This window comes from Ochlerotatus camptorhynchus, unplaced genomic scaffold (assembly GCF_037179485.1).
Source record: "Ochlerotatus camptorhynchus isolate MF236.1 unplaced genomic scaffold, CSIRO-AGI_Acam_v1.1 ptg000036l, whole genome shotgun sequence".
Lineage (NCBI taxonomy): Eukaryota > Metazoa > Arthropoda > Insecta > Diptera > Culicidae > Ochlerotatus > Ochlerotatus camptorhynchus.
Genome location: NW_027040527.1, coordinates 595,051 through 616,141, shown reverse-complemented (window position 1 = coordinate 616,141; position 21,091 = coordinate 595,051). Strand labels below are relative to the sequence as shown.

At 38.2% G+C, this 21,091-nt stretch overlaps 1 protein-coding gene across 2 annotated transcripts in view; it reads left to right on the top strand.

Moving 5' to 3' along the window:
- Positions 1-21,091, top strand: part of LOC135710422 (transmembrane protein 65) — a 620,863-nt gene that overhangs the window by 83,944 nt on the left and 515,828 nt on the right. For both annotated transcript variants that reach the window (XM_065232997.1, XM_065233005.1), the window contains one exon: positions 7,123-7,164. In XM_065232997.1, coding sequence (XP_065089069.1) covers positions 7,123-7,164 — 42 coding nt within the window. The remainder of the gene's footprint in view (positions 1-7,122; positions 7,165-21,091) is intronic.

The window sequence follows — 21,091 nt, the reverse complement described above, 5'->3', positions numbered from 1 at the left end:
ACAATAGATGCCACGATCACCAATCACCATCGAACAATAGGTTTGGCTCTTAGTTAATTGGATTTTGTTGTGTTTGTAACAGTTGACTAATCCTACACAGCAAAAAATTATTTTTTTATATCACATCAAAGTGGATGCACTTCAATCGTGTAAAAAATATGGTGTAATATTACTTGCCAAAAAGGACACTACATATTATCATAAATTCAGTGCATAAACTGACATTACACTGCTTTCAAATATATTATATTAACAATATGATCCACTCTTTCACTCAGCTGGCGAACCAAATGTTTAGTGATGAAAACACCTCTGTGGCCAAAAAGGCTAGCAATGTATTTTTTAATCGTCACGAGGGGTAAACCAAATGAAAAATTGTTTAATATTTAAAATTAATATATTTCAGCATTTTATTTGTGACATGTCAGACATATTTTAAAGTAACATACACAATGTAATTAATGAAAATAATTTGACTCTTACTTTTGTAATAAGTGCTATATTCGCACCCCCCGATTGTAATTGAATGATTGTTGCTGACCTTTTTAACGCTAGATGGTGCGTGAAGCAATATTTTGCGGGTCACCATTGCAACATTTGGAAAAGGCATGAATGGATCATATTGTTAATATGATATATTTGCTGCTTTTACTGCATTTGTTTATTTTTGTGGCCATAAAAATTACATGAGATTTTCGACATGATTGAAGTGCATCCTCTTGGATGTAATATTAAAATTAATGTTTTGCTGTGTAAGTTCTTTTTCGTGGCTCCTGTAAAATATATTGGTTGATCTCCATACAAACGCCCACGATCGCATATTTGCTACGCTGTGCTTTAGGTGTATTAAGGTTTATACGGATGTTACTATGAAATGGCTTATAGTATTGTATATCGTACACTATCGCTATTGAATGTTCGAGAACTTGGTCCGAAGGGTGTAACATCAGTCTCAACATTCGAAATTCTATTTACTTCAGTAGTACTGTACCAGGGAGGCAACTTTAAAATCATCTTCAGAAGTTTGTTCTGAATCTTTTGAAGTGCTTTTTTCCTGGTAGTGCAACAACTAGACCATATTGGTACAGCGTAATGCATGGCCGGTCTAAAAACTTGTTTAAATATTAGAAGTTTATTCGTCAGACAAAGCTTGTATTTCCTGTTTATAAAAGGAAACAAACATTTTATATAGTTGTTACATTTGGCTTGAATGCCCTCAATGTGATCTTTAAAAGTTAATTTTTGGTCAAGTTCTAATCCAAGATATTTCACTTGGTTTGACCAGGAAATTGGAACTCCGTTCATAGTGACTATGTGACTACTACTAGGTTTCAAAAAGGAAGCTCTAGGCTTATGTGGAAATATTATAAGTTGAGTTTTGGAAGCGTTGGGAGAAATCTTTCATTTTTGTAAATAAGTAGAGAAAATATCTAAACTTTTCTGCAGTCTGCTGCAAATAACACGAAGACTTCTTCCTTTAGCGGAAATGCCTGTGTCATCAGCGAACAAAGATTTGTGGCAACCCAGAGGCAAATCAGGGAGGTCCGAAGTGAAAATGTTATACAACATAGGCCCAAGAATGCTACCCTGAGGAACTCCTGCTCTAACAGGTAGTCGATTAGATTTGGAATTTTGATAATTTACCTGCAGAGTTCTGTCAGTTAAATAATTTTGAACTAATTTCATTATATAAAGTGGAAAATTAAACATTTTCAATTTAGCAATCAAACCTTCTTGCCAAACACTGTCGAATGCTTTTTCTATGTCTAGAAGAGCAACTCCAGTTGAGTGGCCTTCAAATTTGTTTGAACGAATTAAATTGGTAACTCTCAAGAGTTGATGAGTAGTTGAATTCCCATGGCGAAATCCAAACTGCTCATCTGCAAAAATTGAGTTTGTATTGATGTGAAGCATCATTCTATTTAAAATTATTTTTTTTTCAAAAAGTTTACTTATTGAAGAAAGCAAACTTATTGGACGTTAGCTAGAAGCTTCAGCTGGATCTTTATCCGGCTTCAAAATTGGGATAACTTTTGCATTTTTCCATTCTCTGCGAGGATGCTGATTGCGATACATATATCAATATGTAAGCGTAAGTCCATATGCGGGAAAATCGCTATGCCATATATCTCGAGAACGAGCGAAGATATCGTAAAATGGACAACATTTTCGTTCTTCACGGTCACAAAATCACGTATTTACTGAAAAAGTTCATCATTCAACGTGTGATATGTAACTTAATTAGTTTTAATATTCATTGGGCACATTGAAAAACATGTTCCCGAGCGATATTCAAAAATAAGCTCCGCCCTAGTGTAACACGATAAATAGGTGATTTTCTCGGTTAAAGATGACTTGGGCTCAAAAACATCTGATTTCTCCCGGAGACAATATTCCATTTGAATAGCTAAAAGTCCCCGGGCTTGAGCGACCATTTGTCACAGTGGTATTTTGTGCTCGGTGGCATAGCAGCGGCCGATTTTGCATACTAAGCATTAGATATTGGGATCATTCTCAGACTCCTTTTACTATAGAAGTATGTATAAGCTTTATAGGGTTCGTTTTTTTTTCTGGAAGGTAAAAAGCGCTACCGACAGAACCCAATTTTAACAGTATGAGGCAGGCAAATTTTCAGAGGTTTCGAAAAAAGTTCTAAACGCAATATTCTGGCTATTTTACATTGAGATATTTAAAGTTTTCCAACGAAAAGCTACCATAATTCACCTGAAAAGACACGTTGATATTTTCCATCATACTATTCAGGTGAATATTACGTGTTTTGGGGGAGAGATTACATTTAAGTGATTCACTAGTGTCCGATGATCTTCAAATTCGCATCACTTAAAAGTTTAGGGAATTATCAAGTAAATGTTACTGGGTTTTGTAATAAGTGAATTGGTGATAGACCAGATACATATTTCGACTTATTTGAGTCATAAAATGAATAATAGAGCTGCATTCTAGGAAAATTCACTTTTTTTTTCGAATTTTCGAAAATGAATGGCATCCCTTTTTGGGCGAAAGTGGAACAGCAGCGGCAAGGTTTGACAGTTGTCACAAATGACGCCAAGATGTCTAACCAGAGTCAATTTGGTTTTAACTACTTTTCTATCCTACAAGCAGGCTTACTCAGATCAGCGCTGCCATTGTCGTTGAGCTTTCCCTACCATTGCGTTGGGACCTTTACTCTCAATATTAATCGTAAAAAGGTGACTATTGTGACTAAATTTTATGAAATAGTTACTTTAGTGACTTTTTGGTGACTGACTGGAAAAAGTGACCAAGTCACTAAAAAATGACCTGCTACCAGTCATGCATTATTTAAAATTTTGGTTCTAATAGCTTGGTTAACTTGACATCTCGACTAGATAGAAGGGTGCTGTATTCAGTAAAGTTGTTCAGATGAACAAGACCCATTGTATCAGTTCAAGACAGCTCAGTTCAGAACTCGAGTCTCACATCAGGCAGTGCGAGTGACTTCTAACTTGTCAACTAAATAGAAGGCAGGGGCGGGACATCATGGTTGAATATATCAAAATATTTTTTGGAATTCTCATTTTCTTCACTAAGACCTAAAAATAAAAGTATCCGTAGAACAAACATTGTTCAACACCAAAAGCTCTATCTTTTACATATATTAGTTTTTGAAAATACAGTCAACTCTCCATACATCGATATTGAACGATCCATGGAGCTATGGGGAAATCAATAACATGAATAGCTTACAAGACCGTTTGAAGGGACCGGGATTACCATCGACATATAGAAAAAAATAGTCTCATATCGAGACACAGAACATCGAGATATGGAGAGTTGACTGTACTTAAATATTTTCGTTGATATTTAGGATTATTTGATAATACTTTCAATTACATCAAAGCAGGGTTACTTCCACTCACTTCGCTATAAAAAAATGTTTTTCGTAATTATGGAATCATTGGATGCTCTTATGAAAGTTTGTACTTGTCAGAAACAAGAAGAGGTTGAAAACTATGTATTTGACACATAAAACATGTCATTTTCGCTTTCAGTGCGTCACAATCAGCGAATTTATGATTCGTGAGCGTTCACTCAGAGTGACCGCTCACGAATCGTAAAATCGCTGATTGTGACGCACTGAAAGCAATAATGACAGGTGTTATGTGTCAAACACCTAGTTTACAACCTTATCTTGTGACTTACAACTACTAACTATCATTATAATATCTAATGATTTCATAATTCCGAAAAACATTTTTTTATAGCAAGTGAGTGGAAGCAAGCCTGCATCAAAGTTGTCTTTCCCATTGATAGAAGGTTGCTAATTTTGTCAAAGTTATTCAGATGCAATGTCCGGGCCAACAGGCTTATTGGTGTTAGTGAAATGTGCAAATGTGATATGGTTCCAATCTTCCATTGATTTCGATTGCCACCCATCATGCGCATTTTTCATGCATTTTAAAAATAAAACATGATCCTAGGATCCCATAAATTTGTGCAAGAGCAGCCAGGTAATTGGCGTTTATACCGAAATGCTACTCGATATTTTGCCATTTTTCTCCAAACAAGTGGCCGGCAAAATTTTGACACAGAGCTTGAGCTTGATATTCGGCCGAATTCTGTGGTGGCCAAATATTCGGTGCATCACTAGTTGTGAGTTTATACAATTTCTCGAAGAGGGTCGCAATAAACGAAAGATTGAATTGATCAATAAATGTCATTGTTGGTCACTTTTTTTATTGATTTAAAGTCACTATTTGGTCACTATTGTTGTTATTTTAGTCTCAAAAGTCACTACTTTTATATCACATAGAGGAGGACGGGATAAGACGGCTACCCTAAGCTTGATCCAAAATTTAACCAAAACTGTATAAAATTTCTGCGATGAATTTAGTGATTATTGATCTTTAGAGTACTTTCCCTAATAACATTTATGTTTTGAAAATTTCATTTTCATTTGATGATGTTTTATCACGAATCATATATATATGATAGCTCTAGAATGCAGGCCGCCGTCATGCGGAATGTTTGTTTTTGTTGTTTGACTTATTATCAAGCTAGAATGTGTTTTACAACACAAGCTATATTATAGCAAAGAACTCTGCATCATTTCTTTTTTTTCAAGAGTTGATTGTTTCAATAATCTAAAGGGTAGCTGTCTTACCCCGTCGTCTCCTACCTACTACCAGCCCTGATAATGGCACTAGGTTAAGTGAGCCAGTTTTTCACCCTAGTGGTCCTCTAATTGATCCTACCCTTATTTTCTATGTTATTAATTATTTACCAAACGTATTTCGATACCAGGTTAGAGCAAAGATTTTGCCATATAGGGGAATTTACGTATTCTCGTCAATCTAAGCAGCGTCTGCACTTCTACTAGCATTTTCTCAGCGTCACGCACATATATGATGTGTCTGTTTGTTTACATTCATCTGCTGCTTGCTTCTCTATCCATTCCAATCGACAGGATTTTTCAAAACGTTTTGAAAGCGTTTTTACAACGCTCCAAACTTCTCAGGGGAGTGTGACTATTGTCGGCAGTCTCTTTTTCTTCGGCAACCTTCCCATTAGAACTGCGTGTTAACCAGCTGTTCTATTATCGGCAACTCGAAATCAACCTCATTTTGTAGTGCGTATGCTTTATTTGAAGAAAAATGTAGCATTACTGGATTGCTCGATCGTTCAAATATAATCAGATTGAAGTTGAAAGGCTAAACAATCGTTTGGACACATTCAGGGAAGTGCGTTGATGGGAAAACATAGTGAAATTAACGTTTAAATTTTGGTTGCCGAAAACAGTCAATGGGTGCCGAAGCCAACATTTACCCTATGTATGCAAATAAAATAATGGCAAATTATTTTAAATTCAATTTAGGCCCTAGGGCCAAAATCTGGGGCAAGTGGTGAATCAAATTTTTAACTGAGATGTCCACCACACTATAGTTCTTGTCATTCAAAACAACTTTACTGAGGACAGCAATCTTCCATCTTTTCCCCATCCAATAGATCTTATCCATCTGAACAGCTTTGTCTAAGACCGCTACCTTCTATTTAGTCGAAGTCGCAAGATAAAGCAAGCAAGTTGGCACCACCTCGTGAGAGAATTTTTAACTGTTATGTTCGCCATCTTATGCGCTTGAACAACTTTGCCGAAGACAGAAACCTTCTAATTGGTCAAGATGTCATGCTAAGCAAATCATTTGAAAACATATGGCACATTAGTTCCATACGAGTTGTTCTCCCTCTAATAGGCCTTATCCATCGGAACAATTTCACTGAAGACCGCAACATTTCACTCAAAATCGTAGAAAGTGCTCGGGTTAACCTCCTATTTAGAACATCATAAATCGTTTAACCATGAAATTGAGTTTAACCACAAAGTCCGTTCTGCCTTCCAGTATCTATTGTGCTGTTTTGCTATAGAAATTTTATGCATATGCGTCTGTTTTTCCGACTACGATTGTTAAGCTACATGCTTACCAACCATAAGAGCCGAACAATGACTATCAAAACCCCCAGAAGAAAAATATAAGAAGCAAACAATTCGCTTCGTTTCGTGCTTTGTGTTGATGCTGATTATCTTTTACGCCGAATTCCCTAATTATTCCGTGTCCTGTTTTATTGTGAATTAAATTTGCGCTTCCGTTTTCAATGTGGTTGCCCACTGGGGCTTCGTGCTTTCTTGCAGTTATGCTCCGTCTCATGGGTTGCTTCTCGTACTTAGCTGTATGCTGAGAATGGCTACCGTACACTCCGTAGGTATAGACGACAATCACTTATTATTAAATTAGACTAATTGAAGATTGTGTCTTGGTGGTAGCTGTGGCTTTGTTCGCTTTGGTTATTTAAGTTTTTCAAAGTAAGCTGGATAAATCTCACATTAAATTGAAATGCTTTTGTCATCTATGCAGGTAACTATGTTTCAATGCTTCTTTTTTTTTATTGCATGAGTCGATACTAAACTTTACTAACACACGTTCACGTTCGGAAGCTGTCCACGTTTGATTGCATGTTTATTTTTTGTTGTGTACTCTAACAATACTCACTTGGCTGAAAGGTTCAGCTGTGAAAACTCAAAATAAGCAACGTCACTAATTAAGCTTTCATTGTCTTTTCTTTTCCTTTTCCTAATGCGTCTTCCAGCGGAAACAGTTCCAGTTCCAGCGACGAGGGATTTGATGAAATGTGAGTACATACCTTACAGGAAAATAACCAACTGAAAAACGAAACATTACATAACATGTAATATTCTGTGATTTTCTCGAAGGCATTTATCATCCGGTACGCTGGTTCAATTTACCTCGAGTGCTTTTGAAGTGATCTACTTAGATTAAAATTGCATCCATGCTGCGGAGGAAGGAGAGAAAAATGGATGCAATATTTTGTGAGATTAAAATCCATATTCCAGGCCATTCGTCGTCGAGGGTAATGCTTGTACGGAAAGTTTTAAAGCGAACGCTATATAAAAACGCTCACTAATGCATCAGGCTAGGTGAGAGCAGACAGGATAATGCAGTTTTCTAGTTCGCATCGTTTGCATATCTGATGCAATATATATGCAATTTCCTACCACGGCGATGCTTGCCGTGCTAGGTGCTTACCTTCAAACGATGATTGCTCTGATTGTGTACCCAAGTCATCATCCACACTATAAGTATTCATCTTCGATGCAGAGCATGTCGATCCGTGTCAGGATTCCACGGGGAGGAACAGAATCCACGCTTACTCACATAGAACACTTTTATGAGCAATGAAAGAGTTCCATCCCAACGATAATGCTCGTGTGTCAGGACCAGTGACGGAGCAACTAACAGCGAGTGAAGTTCATGGTACTTGTTGTGTTTGTTGTTGAACCTGGCTGAGAGGGTTGTTTCGCATTCCGCACTTGTGTAGGAGTTTACTGCTGTGGGGAAATATGAATGTTTTAGGATCAGAAACAGAAAGCGCGCGGAACTGGTTTGTTTGTGATGTGAAATGGTTTTGCGTAAACGAGGTTTTTGCTTCAATTTTCGCCGAGGTTTATTGTGTTCCAATATGACAAGCGGGGTTGGGAATAGTCTTTCAAATGCCAGTTTTTTCAAGATATTTAAAGATAGCAAAATCGATTCTATGGCTATTTTACCTTTTCATTGTGGAATTTCAGCAGCGGCCAATATGAATCCTTTTTGCTTCCAAAATTCTCGGATGGTGGTTGTGCTGAGTTTTTCTAAATCTTCTTGGGAGGCGCAGGCGGTACACCATTTTGTTCCTTTCTTCCTTTCTTTCTTTTTTGGTTTTTTTTTCGACGGTCAGCTATGTTAACCATCCAGTTTTGTGTACTGTAAAATGGGGTAACATTGATAGTTTTTTAAAGTATATTCTAAATATTTATTGCAGCTTTGAATACTTTTCAAATTTTATATTTTTAAAACAAGTACTGATGATCCAAGAGTTAATTCGTTAGTAAACTGTTGAACAAAAATTAAAGCATTTGCACTATTTTTTTTAGTTTTGTGACCAAACATCAGTATTTTGATTTTGGGTTACTTTGATAATGCTCGATGAATGTAGAAAAAAATGAGTGAAGCTCAAACAATTTAGTTCTTTAAATATGAAACTTTGAATGAGTATATAATCAGAAAACATCATAGGCAATAAGAATACAACATTGAATTTGTTATGCCTATATCAGAAATACATTTCATAAGTGATGGTTTCAGTGCTTTTTCAAACAGGCGAAAAATACGAAAATTGTTTTTTAATATGTTTGTAAAATATGTAATAAAAACTATACACGATATCAACGGAAACACCCTAAGCTACAATATGGAACCAATACTTCTAATTTATAAAAAGCACAGCGAGTAAATTTAATCTTTGTTTTATACTATCAAAGTAACCCGCATTATCAAAGATACCCCGTTTTACGGTACACGAAAAAAGTTGGGATCCCCTTGTTTATTTTGATACGGTAAGGTACTTGTTAAAGAACCTTAACGTTAGCTTAAAACCAGATTGAGCACCCACGGTTGCTACTCTGTTATTGCAAGATCAACTGTAATTACACAGTGAACCAATAGACGATGCTTGGGACCAGCATTCATCCTCAATGTGTATAAACTGGTGATCTCAAACTAGGCAATAACAACGTAGGTCAAGAAATGTCAATATGTTGACGTGACATTCACTTTGATGGAAGCCGAGGAGTCTCTGCACTTCCACGATGAATCACTTCACAGTGGTCCAGAATGCAGATTTAGGTGGAATGATATGTTTTGAGCCTGAAATTGAAACTTTAGACTAAAAGTCTCTTCTACAAAGTTGTTCCTTATAGTTATGCCCTCATTTTTATGACTTTGAATTCTAGGGTGGTTCCTATTATCATTAAAATCAAAAATCTAACTTATTTGTTTGAATAAATTAAGGTATACATTCTTCGGCAAAGTTATAGCTGAGCAACTTTGAAGAAAACAACTTTTTTGTATCTCTTAAATTGGCCGATTTAGAGCTATTTTCTTGAATTGCGTTAGGGTGGTTCTAAAAAAACAGTTGTTTTGCTCTAGTTTTCCTATTCCGAATTTCTCAGCAAAGGTGTCTTCAAATAATTTTTAGATCTTAAGAAGGCGCAAATTTTTGCCCCACAAAGCTTGTCAATATCTTTCGTCGATCAAGAGTTATTGACTTTTTTATACTGAAAATATGCACTATGTTATTATCAATAAAATGAAAAAAAAAATTGAGGTATGTTATTTTCTAAACTCATATAAAATCAATTTGAATTTATTCATGTTTTTTTTTACTATGTTCGGGTATATCTTTTTTATTAGAAGAGATACAGGCAACATATTTCGCTGTAAAACATTCGTCTTAAAGAGTTTTAAAAGTCTCTAGAAGATGACTTTCATGAGAAATTTCAAATTTCACTCTGGACCACTGTGCACTGGGATGGGAGGTAAGAGGGTTGGGATTGCAGCAGGGTTCATTTGGTAAACGATAAGCTGAATTGATGTCCTAACGATCATATAACAGCTTGGGATTGAACCCATGGTCTTCTGTTTAGTAAGCAAAAACGTTTGCCACTAGGCAAACGAGCTCCTTTTCAGTCATCGAGTTGTTGTTATTACCATGTAGCTTGCTTGAGCTTGAGCTTGATTGACCGCCCACGGTTGCTACTCTGTTATTGCCAGATCAGCTGTAATTACACAGAGAACCAATAGACGATGCTTGGGACTAGCAATCATCCTCAATGTGTAAAAACTGGTGATCTTGAATTAGGCAATACCAGCGCCGGCCGCGCCCGAACACAGGTCAAGAAAGGAATGGGAAGGATTGTGTTGACATGACACTCGCTTTGATGGAAGCCGAGAACACCTCTGCACTTCCACGAGGAATCACTGGGATGTTGGATAAGAGGGTTGGGTTTGCAGCAGGGTTCGTTTTGGTAAACGATAAGCTGAATTAATGTCCTAACGATCATATAACGCGAAGGAGCTTGGGACTAAACCCACGGTCTTCTGCTCAGTAAGCAAAAACGTTTGCCACTAGGCAGACGAGCACCTTTTTAATCACCGAGTTGCTGTTATTACCATGTAGTCATATTAACAAATAAAACGATTGACGAATCTTGATTGTGGATGGGCCTGAGATTAGACTCATGATGTTCTGCTCAGTAAGCAAAAACGGTTGCTCTAAGGCCACCGAGCCCCTCATATCACATAATACCGTTGCTCAAATTTTTGTATCCATTCAAACCCGGAACCAACGACAACAACGAGTTTCGCAAAATACACGATACACAAGCGATTTTACTATAAATCTCTTTGATATGTAAGGACCTGGGACCGCGTTTTTCTGCTCAGTAAGCAGGCCACTGTAACCGACGATCTTTCAAATCCGAAAACTAAAAACTACGAAAAAGTACTTAGGCCTTCATTAAGTTCCACATTCACGCGACGTACAATGTTTCAATTTGCTCTTTACGTATTGTTCAGGCTAGGCCCTTTTCAAAATTTACGCGAGAAATACGCACAATCGTCACCTACCTCGCAAAACTGGTTCCAAACGACAACAAAGGCATAAGCAACGATGGATTGTTGAACTTTGCTGGCTCCGGTGGTGTAGTGCACAGCAAAAAAAAATGTAATATCGATCAACGTAATTCAAGCTGATGTATGGAATAATGATGTAGGGTAGATGTACCAGTCATGGCTATACGCTCCTATTATGATGTGTTCCAATCATGGCATATAGGATTTCCATAGGCCATGATTGGAACACACCACAACAGGAACGCACAGCCACAACTGGTACATCTACCCTAATTGTAATTTTGTAATTTATCCGCACACACCCTGGTCGACCACTGTAAACCAATCTGCCGTTCAGCGTTTTCGGTTTTTGTTTCTGGATCTTTAGTTGCCTCTGTGATATACTTACTTGCGGCATACTATTTTGGGAGTGTATATGAGCGTGTACCATGTACGGTAGCTCATCTCTCATCGTGATGGTGGGACATAGCAGACAAATTAGAGAGAAAACAAGGAGGTATTAGTATTAGTTATATGTAAACAAACAAAACAAAAGTTAGATAATGCGGCACTGTAACTACTACTATTTTAGAGGTATGATTCGTCATGTTTAACTCAATGTTTCAATTGAGGCAAACTATCTATCTTACAATTACAAAAGCAAACCTAAACTTACAATTATATGCAAATGCAAAATGAAACTTGACAAATCATCGTCAATTCCCTTATTCCAGGGCAGGGCCTGACGATTTGAATCTAATTTTGATCAGTGAACGGGCACCATATGGTATATTTTCTCACCATGAACCTATCATTTCCAGCCTATCTGAACTATTTAATAAATGGAAGCCATAACATGGGTTACGCTCCCCTTAAGCGGGCCCTCCGCATCCTGTCTCTGTCTTATCTCAAATACAAAATGCCAATGGTATGAATGTATCTATATATAACTTGGAAATGACGTACAATCAAATAAACCCGTAACCCACTCACTTGGTCAGGCTTCAGAATCGTCCAGTGGGCAGTGCACTCTACTCTCCAAGTTCCCTTTTTTTCAAATTTACCACAAATTTGATATTTTACTCATTGAGTGTTGATTAGTCACAATGAAACATTGTGACAGAAGTTGAGGTTACTAGTGTATTAAATAATCTAGGTCCTATTTAGGATTATATCTGAAAAATCCAAATCTGGCCAACGCCCACCCTAAACCTAAACCTGTTCTAATCCACCTGAAATGACTAACGAATGGAAGACTTTGACTACCCAGCCATGCAATAGTCTCATTCCGTGCCTTATGGCAACTTGATGATTCTATTGCGCTCATCTTCTGGCACCACCCAGGGGAGACTTGGTCCTGTACCCAATGCTTAACTTATCTCCATTCCACTCAACTACTCGCAATTTCGTGTGATATAGTGGGCGGAATATTATTATATGAGACAATTCAATGCAGACGTCTTTCCAAATTTGGCAGATCGACAGGTAATCGGTGAGTTACCACGATAGTTGCTAAATATTCAACAACTCGACAACGTCCCATCGTCAACGCATGCTATGAGAATTTCCCATTGCAGACGCCAACGAAATGACGTCATCGAGCTATCGATCAACTACCCTGGTTATCGCCTGGTACCTTATAGCACGATGCTAGGAGGCGAACCGGAAGAATCGATGAGCTACCTCCCCCTGAGTTGTTGTTATTACCATGTAGGCATATTAACAAATAGCGCGATTGACGATCCTTGCCTTGGATGGGCCTGTGATAAGACTCATGATCAGTGTTAGCTAAAATCAAGATCAGAAATTAAAAATCAGTAATCTTTTAAGATCAAGATCACCTAAAATCACAAGCTATCATCACCACGAAAATCAAGCGTGATTTTCGACCAATATCAGCCGTGATTTTCGATTCCCAAAATCAACCAGCATCAATATCAACCAAGATCAAAATCATCGAAAATCATAGGATTAGAAGATATGTGAAATTCTAGAGTTTGGGCAGTTCCGAAATTCAGGTCAACATTCCGGATGAAATTAAAATGGTGGATTTCAACCCTAGATGGCTCCCACAAATCCAAGATGGCTTGCCAAAATCCAATATGGGAAGTGAAAAATTGACATCCGCCGCCATTTTGGAATCCAAGATGGCGGACCAAAATCCAATATGGCGGCCCCCGGACAGGGAATATTCATCTAAGCCCATGCAATATGGATATCACCGGAATGGGATCGATGAGGGGAAGTCTTGAATTCCAAAATGGCGGCGGATGTCAATTTTCTACTTCCACTCATCGAGCCCATTTCGCAGATACCCATATTGCATGGGTTTAAATGCATATTCCTAGTCCGGGGGCCGCCATATTGGATTTTGTTCCGCCATATTGGATTTTGATCCGCTATATTGGATTCCAAAATGGCGGTGGATGTCAATTTTCCACTACCCTTCATCGAGCTCATTCCGTAGATACCCATATTGCATTGGTTAAATGCATATTCCTAGTCCGGGGGCCGCCATATTGGATTTTGGTCCGCCATATTGGATTCCAAAATAGCAGCGGATGTCAATTTTTCGCTTCCCCTCATCGCGCCCATTCCGTAGACCCATTTTGCATGGGTTTAGATGAATATTCCCTGTCCGGGGCGGCCATATTGGATTTTGGTCCGCCATCTTGAATTCCAAAATTGCGGTGGATGTTGGACTGTAATTCCAATCTATTGATTTTCCGTTTGGTTTTTGTGACCGCAAAATCAGCTAAGGTTAAAATCAGCCTTGATTTTCTGCTGTGTGATTTTGCTACTCTCAATATCAGCTAAGATTAAAGCCGCCGTGATTTTATGTTTGTGATTTTGCTGATCTTAAGATCAGCAGTGATTTTCGACCGTTCATGATTTTGGATTTTCTTGATTTTTTCCATCACTGCTCATGATGTTCTGTTCAGTGAACAAAATAGGTCGCTCTAAGTCGCACCGAAACCCTCATATCACATCATACCGTTACCCGAATTGTTGTAACCATTCGAACCCGGTACGGACGACGACGACAGGTTTCGCAAAATACACAATAAACAAGCGATTTCACAACTAACCTCGTTAATTTGAAAAGGCCTAGGCGTTTTTCTGCTCAGAAAACAATCCACTGCAACCGACGATCTTTTAAATCCGAAGACTAAAAACTACGGAAAGCACTTAGGCCTTCATTCTATAACTAGAAAATCTCTTCAAAATCGAGTTATGGAGAGTTGACTGCTTGATTTGTTTTCCGTCGATCTTGTTTTCCGTGCTGAGCACCAATGCTACCGACGTCAGGGAGGCAGCTCCCACACCTAGACCCTACCTATCGACCCATCAACTCATGAACCGGGGGCCAACGGTTTTACTTCCCTTCCGAAGGAAGGCGTGAGCAGAGATGTTATACCCCAAAACATTCCGGCGGCGCCGACTGGGATTGAACCCAGGCCTGCTGGGGTGAGAGGTTATCATGCTTACCACTATATCACCGGCACCGCTGGAGAGTTGACCCCCTGTGGTCGATGTCTTCGATTTGAGCCAAACTTGGCCAAAACGTTTATTTTGGCATTCTGAACAATGCCTTTTTGGATTTTGCTCTAAAGTGCCTAGATCCTTCTGGGCTACAACCCTGCATTTTCAAGATTAAAAAAAAAATTACTTTCAGTACAGATTACTCCTAAACCAATTTGAAGGTTTTTCAATGTTAATTCTTATAAGTGAACCCACATTTTATTTTTGTTATAATAACTACAGTAGACAGGCTGATTACCGGCAGGTATTAAAATTATCAAAAAATAGCCTATTTTCACCATGGATGGAATGGATTTTTTTATTTCTTAATATTTTGGGTCCAATGTGTTTCTAAGGGCAAATTATTTAGACAAATAGTTTTTGAGGTAAGACCAAATGAGTGAGAGGTAGTTTTGAGCTTTTCAGGTGAAAAATCAATGCTATTTAATATATTTTTATTTTTTCTTGAATTCCTTCACGCTGATGGCACAATAATATGTTTATGTTATTTTTCACATGTTCTGGGCTAGATTCTCATTATATGAAATCATAACTACCTCATTTATTTACTTCTGTCCATAATTTAACAACATTTTTTTTTTAATTCTGTACCACTTGAGCTGGAATGACCCATTTGTGAATGTATTTCTCGGTATTTTTGGATTCCCGATTAATTCCCGGGTTTCCCGGTTCAGTGGCCACCATTGATTACTGAAAAATCCTGTTCCACTAGTTAGAAGTAGTCAGGGCTCCGCGTTACGTGAGAAACTCAACTCAGTAAACAATATGTTTTTAAAAAAATCGAAATCGAGAAACGAGTGCTGTGTGAGGAAAAAGAGATGGAAAATGAACCGTGTTCTTGCTTATTCAATTTATTTGATTTTTTGAGATCAACTTATTGGACCCTTCAACCATTTATTTAATTTAAAAGAAGCTTGAAAAATGATCATTGGGGATTGTGTGTTCACAATATTTCTCAAAGCAGGTAGCAATCAACGAAAGATTGGATCCATGTCTTTCATATCTTTTCGATCAATAAATGTCACCATTGGTCACTTTTGTATTGTTTTAAGTCACTATTTGGTTACTATTTTCGTTATTTAGTTACAATAGAACAGGAAATTCAATAAGTAATTATAGGATGAGGCTGGACAGGAATTCGTTGAATGTATTAGTGGGAGTTCGGATTGTTATGCAATTGTCTGTATCTGGTAGGGGGATATTGTAGCTTCTTACTGGTATTAGCTTATTAATCATCAACCCGAGCATCAACCGCAGAAGCTATATGAATTTTCGCGTATCTCTGTTGTTCATTACATACCAAACGAAAACTTAATCATATTTTGTCGTGGAGTGTTGTGGTTTTAAGATGCTCTACGACCCTGGGGGAACCATTTTTGCTTACTGAGCAGAAAATCATGGATTCAATCCCAAGTTCTCCCACAACAGAATAAATCACAATCACCGGGTTTCGAGATCATAAAGCGCCGTAATAACCAAAAGTTGAAATGTTTAAATCGTTATAGCATTGGAACTATTCCTTACCTCTCAATAAACCATAAACTTTAAAATGCAATTAACGAAGTATATTGTAACAACGCTAACGATATGAAAACATCATTATATAATTCTCAAATTTGATTCGAAGCAGAGCAGAACTCACAATAATGAATTTATATATAATTAAATAACTCATTGCAACTTTCAAAATAATTTCCAGCTTACACATTCCATATCATTTTGTAGCATCGTGGCAAACTCAATCCAAAAAATTTCCAACCACCCACTTCATCATCATGGCGATCATGTAGTCTGCATGTGGCGAGTCAGCCATTACCCCTCCTTTACTATTATTGGCCATACTAAAGCATCATAACTCGATTTACAAATTATGTCTGGCTGCAGAGCACTTTAGCTCTCTCATCCTAGATGCTCATATTACGACATTGAAGCACGCTCTTAATATCTGGTCATTTGAACACAGCGACGTAGTGAGAGATTTTATATTTCATGCTATCCTACTTATATCTGAAGGGACCCTTTGAACACATAACTTCAAGGGGATATGGGGAATACGAATTAAAAAAAAACTAGAGCATTTTCATAGACAGTCAATAAGAAATTGTGACAGCTTAAAATATGGAACAACGTCAGGTAAAACAAAACTAAAGCATTTTCATAGAAAGTCAATGAGATATTGTGGCAGCTTAAAACAATGATAGAACTTCAGGTAAAAGTTCAATATATTTCAAGAGGAATTTAACATGATGATGATTGACCGCCCATCGCACATAGGGGTATTTGATCGATCTAATTTCTAGCTGGCCAAAACTTATTTTTGAGTTTTAACTGCTTCAGAAGTCGATTTTATACCCGTATGAGCGATTTAAGTGATGCATTTTCAGAATTAACCCCAATTACTAGTATTTTATGTCGGTGTCTATTTAGACACACGAAAGGATAAATTTGCATAATTTTTTTTCCTTATGGTTGAATTCAATCATTGTTCAGGTGGACTTGCCCTTAAGAATTGGATATATGTATGCGAATGTAGAGCATAGGGTGTCCACAGCTAAATCGCATCATTTAGAAGCACTCGCCAAAAATAAGTCTCTCTACCGATTTTCATGACATTTTCAGGGAAACAGTGAAACAGGGACCATAACCTAGGAACGTCTTTGTTCTGATTTAAAATAGAGGCTCATAGAAACCAAATTTACAAATAAAAGGGGTCCAGTGTAGAGTTTTAACCACTGTGATCACCACAAAAAAAAATGAATTTCAAAGTTCAACAATTCTGATGTTTTTTTAAGTGTGAAATTTTAAAAACAACGCCATGTTCAGAATTGCCAGTCGGAAATTTTGAATTGAATTTTGTAAAACTGTCCTTGCCTCATGCATCCAAAAAGATCTCCAATAACCTCTATACATTCAACTTTCTACAACTCAATGTTCTACAAATGTAAGTCAATGTAGAGTTATAAATGGAGTCAGAAGATCACGGCTTATCTAGATTTAACCCAATCGTTTTATGGTAAGTTTATGGTGCAACTTTTTTTTATACATTCACATATGTTTTAAAGGGTGATACGGTCAAAATTTGGTCAAGGGAAAACGCGTGTAAATCGGTGAAATCGTTTATTTAAAAAATCAAATTAAATTTCTTTTTCAAGTTCAATTAGTATAAAATTCAGGAAAAATATTCAGTTAGGCTTCCGCTTTTCCAAATCCGAATTGCCGGGGCTTACGCTTGACCCCTGCCATCAGATTTTGTACAGCCACCTTGTCCACCTTCTTCGCCGCAGAAAGCCAGTTTGCCTTGAACTGCTGCTCGCCCTTAGCAGTTTTTTTGGTCTTCTTTAGGTTCCGCTTGACAATAGCCCAGTATTTCTCAATTGGGCGGAGCTCTGGCGTGTTGGGAGGGTTCTTGTCCTTGGGAACCACCTGCACGTTGTTGGCGGCGTACCACTCCATGGCCTTTTTACCGTAATGGCAAGATGCCAAATCCGGCCAAAACAGTACGGAACAACCGTGTTTCTTCAGGAAAGGCAGCAGACGTTTATTCAAACACTCTTTCACGTAAATTTCTTGGTTGACAGTCCCGGAAGCTATGAAAATGCTGCTTTTCAAGCCACAGGTACAGATGGCTTGCCAAACCAGATATTTCTTTGCGAACTTTGACAGTTTCATGTGCTTGAAAACATCTGCTACCTTTCCCCTTCCTTTTGCCGTATAAAACTCCTGTCCCAGAAGCTGCTTGTAGTCGGCTTTGACGTAGGTTTCGTCGTCCATTACCACGCAGTCAAACTTCGTCAGCATCGTCGTGTACAGCCTCCGGGATCGCGCTTTGGCCGTCGTATTTTGTTTATCATCGCGAATTGGAGTCACTACCTTCTTGTAAGTCGATAGTCCGGCTCGTTTTTTGGCTCGATGCACGGTTGTAGACGATACACCCAACTTATTTGCGGCATCTCGGAGAGAGAGGTTAGGGTTTCGCTTGAAACTACCGGCAACTCTCTTTGTCGTCTCAGCGGCTTCCGGTTTTCGATTTCCCCCCGATCCAGACTTCCTGGCTGTCGACAAACGTTCCCCAAACACTTTAATTACATTTGTAACGGTTGATTTGGCAACTTTTAGCGATTTTGCCAACTTTGCGTGCGAGTAGCTCGGATTTTCGTGATGCGCGAGCAAAATTTTGATACGCTGCTCTTCTTGCTTGGACGGCATTTTGACAACTGAAGAGTGAATTCCAAAATCAAAATAGGAGCAACATTCTACACACACACACCTTCAAAATGAGGGGTGTTCAGGTTTTTTAAATGCAAAATTGAAAGAAATACGTCAAGTTGATATTGACCAAATTTTGACCGTATCACCCTTTAGTCAAAGATGCGTTAAGGAAGCGAGTTATCCGAAGCATCCTATCCCAAAGCGCACTCATGAAAATCATCCTCTCACCTCATGCGTGCGCTATTCTTCTGTCTCACTGATTTTTTTTTCTGATTTATGTACTTTTTCCATATTATGTCACCACTGATTCAGCGCTGCCTTAACTCGCATTGCAACTCCTGTGAGGTATGAATTTATTGCTAATTTGCAAAAGGCAGTCATATCGTTTTCCAACCAAGCCTCTACAAATTACTAAAACCCAATTGAATCTTGCTAATATGCAATAAAATCAAGCCATTTCTTTCAGCGTGCACCGAAGCTTAAATTCGTACACTGCCGTGATAAGAACAATGCAAACCCAACCATAGCAACACTACAGCTGTATAAATATTCCTGTCGATTTTTCCCGTGGACAAAAGTTTAACTCAATTTTCCCTGGATAGTGAAATTTTTTTCGGGCCGCACGCGCTCAAAAATGCATGACGAAGCATCACTGACACATGGAATCTGTCTGACGGGTTCGTAAGTCAAACAATTCATGGAAATATGTATAACAACAACAACAACAACAACAAAAAGTACGCAATGAAGATAATACCTCATCGGAATGCTACCGCATGGTCGTAACATTATCGAGCATTTTACAAACAGGGAAAATTTCTACATTTTTCCTTCTTTCCTTTCGCTCTGTTCTGGTAGCCGAAAAAAACCTGGAGATTTTTTTTCCAATGATGGAACTTCTAAATATTCATAATTTAATCGTACCTGAGAGGAAGCACAAACGCAAACCCTTTCCTAGTTGGTGGCACTTGACATTCAAACAAATGAGAATGGTAATGGCATCCAATGAATGGCGCGTGAAAGAGAAGGCACCGGTGATGATATTGCTGATGATGACGACTAGGACGATGGGACTTTATTGTGTATATAATGCAATTGAGTTTCAAGCATGCATAACCACTTCGCCCAGTCTCACGCTCTCACTCTGGGAAGTCTGGGAAGGCTCGTGAACGACCACTTGTCGACTCCAAGCGCGGAAGACTTCACACGGTGAAAAATATAAACGGTGCCGCTTAGTGCCTGGAGGGTGGTCTCAGTCTACCGAGTATGGGCGAAACGAACCAACAGGCCATGCATTAATTACGTCACGCTGAATTAAGGGAAAATTTATCCTCCTCCCCCTTTTTGACACAATTTTCCTATACCTAATGCACTGCTTACACCCCCTCCCCTCCCCCCACAAGACCGTGACATAATATATGCATCACCCCACCATAGGAGCCTATTTTGTTTAACTATGCATGAGAATGGCTAACATTGTGGTCCATTCGAGTGTGCTCTTGGTCCGACCTCGTGTGGTAAAAGGGATAGTGTACATACTTTCAATGAGTTTGCTTTTTTTTTTTTGATTCCATCCCTGGGCTGGCTGCTGCTGGTTTTGTTGTAGCTGTCAGCCAAAGGACATCTCGTTGCGAGCTATTCCTGAGTACATATTTATTTAGGTGCCTCCACTTTTTCTCCGTACTCGCTTTGATCGTCCACCTAGTCACGTTCGTGTCAGAAAGTCATAAATGCAGGGGCTGACTGTTGAGAAACATTCATATGGTATGCTAGAGCGAAGTGAAGCTATCCTGGGTCACATTTTTACCCTTGCTTTTAATTACACAGTCTCTTGCTGCGAACTCCTTGGAAGTGACTTGCAAATGTATTGTTTTTCAAATATAATGGTTGGATAATCCCTTCAACGACCATACGAATCGATTCTGGGAATGATGTGTTGCAACAATTTCTGCTACTAGAAGTTGCACACTTGTGAATACAGTTTAATTTGTGTTCAAAAACTGATATTGATACAATGACACTCATTTGCAGGAATCAGAGGAATTATTCGCATAATCGAATGTTTACAAAAGTGCTTTATGAATTTTTGACTATTTATCCGATTAGGAAGGTCCGAGAATTAACCATGAATCGAAACAAACCGGGAAAACTCGGGAATTGCATTCTCAAAATATATACAAAAAAATTCTCGACTTTCTTGGCCATAGAGACATTACAGGCAAAGAAAGCTCTAAATTAAAATGTGGAATTGCTTCAAAGAAAACTAAGTTGAGAACAGGCAAAAAGCTAATATGCTATAAGCAATACCCTTGAAATGCAAATAGGATTTTTAAGCTATGAAAACCCCTCACCAT